This window comes from Macaca mulatta, chromosome 13, assembly GCF_049350105.2.
Source record: "Macaca mulatta isolate MMU2019108-1 chromosome 13, T2T-MMU8v2.0, whole genome shotgun sequence".
Lineage (NCBI taxonomy): Eukaryota > Metazoa > Chordata > Mammalia > Primates > Cercopithecidae > Macaca > Macaca mulatta.
This window is the reverse complement of record NC_133418.1, coordinates 113,900,304-113,905,010: the sequence shown is the minus strand read 5'-3', so window position 1 is coordinate 113,905,010 and position 4,707 is coordinate 113,900,304. Positions and strand designations below refer to the sequence as shown.

The 4,707-nt window shown below is 62.4% G+C and overlaps 1 protein-coding gene across 1 annotated transcript; it reads left to right on the top strand.

Annotated features, from left to right (window-relative positions):
- Positions 1–968: 968 nt before the first annotated feature.
- KCNF1 (potassium voltage-gated channel modifier subfamily F member 1) lies at positions 969–2,823 on the top strand. Its single transcript, NM_001257579.1, is given in 1 exon segment — positions 969–2,823. A coding segment is annotated over 1 exon segment (1,485 nt). The 5' UTR covers positions 969–1,024; the 3' UTR covers positions 2,510–2,823.
- The last annotated feature ends 1,884 nt before the right edge of the window (positions 2,824–4,707 follow it).

The window sequence follows — 4,707 nt, the reverse complement described above, 5'->3', positions numbered from 1 at the left end:
TCCCATTCCACCGCGTGACCTTGGGCAAGTCCCTTCCCTTCTACAGGAGGCCAGACTAGATGTCCTCCTTGCACAGCGTTGCGGGAAAGGTGAGACAGTGCCACCAACACAGCAGGGCATTGTTGGGGGATGACAGGAAACGCTTCAAGGATCAGGCAGGATTTTCCTCCACCAGAAAAAACCAGTGCGGGCCTAAGGCCGGAGGAGGGACCCGGACATCGGAGTCGCCTTCTAAGGGGCTTCCTGGAGCACATTTTCCTGCCCAGCAACAGGCGGCAGCATTCTCTCCCCACCCATCCTCTGCGAACAGCAGTGAGACAGAACGCCTGCCGCTTCAAGCCAGGTCGCAGCCCCTGGGTGACCCGCTGCGCCCGGGGAGGGGCGGGCGGTGCGCGGTGGCGACGGCGGGCGCGGCAGCTGTGCCCGTCTGCCCAAGGGTTAATCCGTCCCCTGCAGCTGCCGCGCGTGCCTTGCAGAATTTCACCAGAAGAGGGTACAGTTTGAAAAGCTCCTGACGTCAGGCTGGAATTCCTATTGTGTTTAGAAACGGCTCGGGCAAAGCCAGCCCAAGTTCGCTCTCTGCACACCTCGAGCACCTCGCGGACGGCGTGAGTCCGTCAGCTCTGGGACCTGCGGCCACTACCTGCGCGCCCCGGGGCGTAGGACGGTGCCAGCCGCCCACGAGGAGACCCCACTCCTGCAGGAGGCCGAGCTGAAGAGGCGGAGAGCGCCGCCCGCCAGCCGGGGTGAGTGCCCCGGGCAAGGCCGGCGGCCGCCAAAGCCCCCGCGGGCGCGCCCCGGCGCCCGGATGCCAGCCCCGAGCCCCGCCGCCGGGTGCATGCCTCCCCCGCGGCGCGCCCCCGCCGGCTGCTGCCCGCTGTGACCGCCCTTCCCCGCAGGCGGGCGCCGGCCGGGCTCTCCCCGAGATCAGCGCACGGGTGGCACCCGCCGGACCCCCAGCGGCAGCGGCGGCGGCGGCTGCAGGGGGCGCGGGGCCGAGGCTGCGAGGGGGCGCGCGGGTAGGATGGACGGGTCCGGGGAGCGCAGCCTCCCGGAGCCCGGCAGCCAGAGCTCCGCGGCCAGCGACGACATCGAGATAGTCGTCAACGTGGGGGGCGTGCGGCAGGTACTGTACGGGGACCTCCTCAGCCAGTACCCGGAGACCAGGCTGGCGGAGCTCATCAACTGCTTGGCGGGGGGCTACGACACCATCTTCTCTCTGTGCGACGACTACGACCCCGGCAAGCGCGAGTTCTACTTTGACAGGGACCCGGACGCCTTCAAGTGTGTCATCGAGGTGTACTATTTCGGGGAGGTCCACATGAAGAAGGGCATCTGCCCCATCTGCTTCAAGAACGAGATGGACTTCTGGAAGGTGGATCTCAAGTTCCTGGACGACTGTTGCAAGAGCCACCTGAGCGAGAAGCGCGAGGAACTGGAGGAGATCGCGCGCCGCGTGCAGCTCATCTTGGACGACCTGGGCGTGGACGCGGCCGAGGGCCGCTGGCGCCGCTGCCAGAAGTGCGTCTGGAAGTTCCTGGAGAAGCCTGAGTCGTCGTGCCCGGCGAGAGTGGTGGCCGTGCTCTCCTTCCTGCTCATCCTCGTCTCGTCTGTGGTCATGTGTATGGGCACCATCCCCGAGCTGCAGGTGCTGGACGCCGAGGGCAACCGCGTGGAGCACCCAACGCTGGAGAACGTGGAGACGGCATGCATCGGCTGGTTCACCCTGGAGTACCTGCTGCGCCTCTTCTCGTCGCCCAATAAGCTGCACTTCGCGCTGTCCTTCATGAATATCGTGGACGTGCTGGCCATCCTCCCCTTCTATGTGAGCCTCACGCTCACGCACCTGGGTGCCCGCATGATGGAACTGACCAACGTGCAGCAGGCCGTGCAGGCGCTGCGGATCATGCGCATCGCGCGCATCTTCAAGCTGGCCCGCCACTCCTCGGGCCTGCAGACCCTCACCTATGCCCTCAAGCGCAGCTTCAAGGAACTGGGGCTGCTGCTCATGTACCTGGCAGTGGGCATCTTCGTCTTCTCTGCCCTGGGCTACACCATGGAGCAGAGCCACCCAGAGACCCTGTTTAAGAGCATCCCCCAGTCCTTCTGGTGGGCCATCATCACCATGACCACCGTCGGCTACGGCGACATCTACCCCAAGACCACGCTGGGCAAGCTCAACGCAGCCATCAGCTTCTTGTGCGGCGTCATCGCCATCGCCCTGCCCATCCACCCCATCATCAACAACTTCGTCAGGTACTACAACAAGCAGCGCGTCCTGGAGACGGCGGCCAAGCACGAGCTGGAGCTGATGGAACTCAACTCCAGCAGCGGGGGCGAGGGCAAGACCGGGGGCTCCCGCAGTGACCTGGACAACCTCCCTCCGGAGCCTGCAGGGAAGGAGGCGCCGAGCTGCAGCAGCCGGCTGAAGCTCTCCCACAGCGACACCTTCATCCCCCTCCTGACCGAGGAGAAGCACCACAGGACCCGGCTCCAGAGTTGCAAGTGACAGGAGGGCCCCCCAGGCAGAGATGGACCAGGCGGTGGACAGACCGATAGGTGTGGCAGGCATGTCATCGATAGCACAGAAGGGCTGTCCTGTGTCCCCCCAACCCTCCCCTGGACAGACTCTGAAGGCCCTCCCGGCACCTCTGCCAAGGCTGGGTAAGACTCCTCTTGTGTTGCCTGCTGTCCAGGAGCCGGGGAGGGAGGGGTGTGCAGGAGCCGCAGGGCCGTGTGGGGCGAGTGGAGGCCGCGGCCTGGTTGGCGCGGGAGCCCACGCCCGCTTCTGTATCTCCCTCAATAAAGCCTCCTGCTCTGTGCACCCTCCGTGTTGTAGGTTCTGTCACAGGCTGGCTGTCACCCCCAAGAGTAGCTCAGGCACACCCCAGTGCCAGGCCAGGAGGTAGGTGTGCGGCCCGGGTGGTGGGGGAGCTATTTTTAGTTGAGAACTAATTAAAGAAGGGCTCACAGTCAGGTTGGGTGCCAAGGAGACTTGCCACATTCCAGGAGGCTCTGTGCAGGCCGCGCTTCCCTGCTGCTTCCTTCTGCGGTAAAACTTGCTCCCCGCGCGGGCCCAGGATGGGGGAGAGCTCACAGTGCAAGCCCAGCAGCCTGCGGCATCTAGTTATCACTGACACGGGGCCCTTTTCACAACCTCTGTCTATTCCTTTCATTGACCCTACTAGCTAGGTATCTCCATTTTACAGATGAGGAAACTGAGGCCCCAGGTCACACAGAGAAGGGAAGTCCCAGGTCTGATGATCCCAAGCCCACGTGTCCTCTCTGACACCAGGTGGTCGTGGGACAGAGGCATCTGCTGGGCTCATGATGAGAGGTTCTTTGGGCCAGGAGAGGAGCTGGTGTTCCTTGGTGTGGGGTGCCTGTCCTCCAGCCCATCTCTCTAGCCCTGATACCTTTGAGATAGCTGCTGGGTGGATAAGCGTGAGTGTGGACCCCCTGACCCGTGTCCTGGTGTCTCACTACATCTCGTCTGAGAGCCCCGAGGGAACAGAGACAGATCTGGGTTTGAAGCCCAGGCAGTGAGGAGGAACTCTGAGATGCCTTTGAACTTAAACATTTTTCTCTAAGGCTTCTCCTCCTCCACTCTCTTACCAGTTTTGCGATGTGACTGTAGGCCTGCTGATTCACCTCTCTGACCCTCTTTCTGATCATCTGCTAGATGGGGATGTAATATTCAATAAGTACTGCAGAGAATCGTGGCTTTTAGCATGGCACCTGGCACTTAGTAAGTGCTCAATAAATAGTAGCTCTGTTACTCTGTGCTGGGAGACAGGTGGGTTACACAGTTGCCCACTCTGACCTCCACTGATCTGGGCTGGGCTTGTAGGTCCGGGGAGGTTGGGGGCAGGGCATTGTCACACTGTCCTTAGTCAAACGCTAAGAGTTGGCCCCAGCAGGCCCCTTCCTCTGGGTTTCCATCTTCCCTGAACCCCAGAGCTCTGTCCTTCCTTCTCCTGCTAAGGCAGCTGGTACAGTGGGAGGAGCCCTGCAGTGGGGGAAGCGGGTGGGACTACATGGGGGAGAGGGAGGTGGTGGTCCCCAGTCTGCCACCATCTCGGGTCCATCTTTCCCCTCCTCTAGGCGTAGGTTTCCCTGTATGTATAATAAGACTTCTTGAGGCCCTGTCTAGATCCGACCTTCCAGGATTCGGAAGCCTTAGGCTGTGGATGCTCTGTGGTGTGGACTCTAGAGGATGGGAGGCTGCCATGTTGTAGGGGGCTTGGAGTGGGAGGTCTTGGGAGAGAGAGAGGGTCTGTGGAGTGCAGGGCTCAGCTGCAGAGCTGTGGGCGATGGGAGTGCCCCAGGTAGAGAGGGGCCTGGCCAGGGGGTGCATGGCTAGGTGGGGGCAGGAGTGTCAGCCCCAGCCTGAAAGGGGCTGTCCTGTGTCCCCCAGTCCTCTCCCAAACAGAGGCTCTCCCAGGCAAGACTCTTGTGTGGCTTTGAGTCAGTGCTGTGCACCCCTCCCTCACAGGTTTCTCCAGGAAAATGCTGGGTCAGGGCCAAAAGGCAGAGGAGTCAGGAGGCAGGGGCTGGGGCAGCGGGGACCCAGTGCAGGGAGGAGAGGGGCTGCACGCCCTCCAGCTGGGAAAGAGGGGAGGAGGGTTGTGGAGGGTGTAGTCTGTGCACCCCGGGGCTCAGTGGGTTTGCTGGATGTGTGGGTTGCCTCTTTTTGACCCCTTTTCC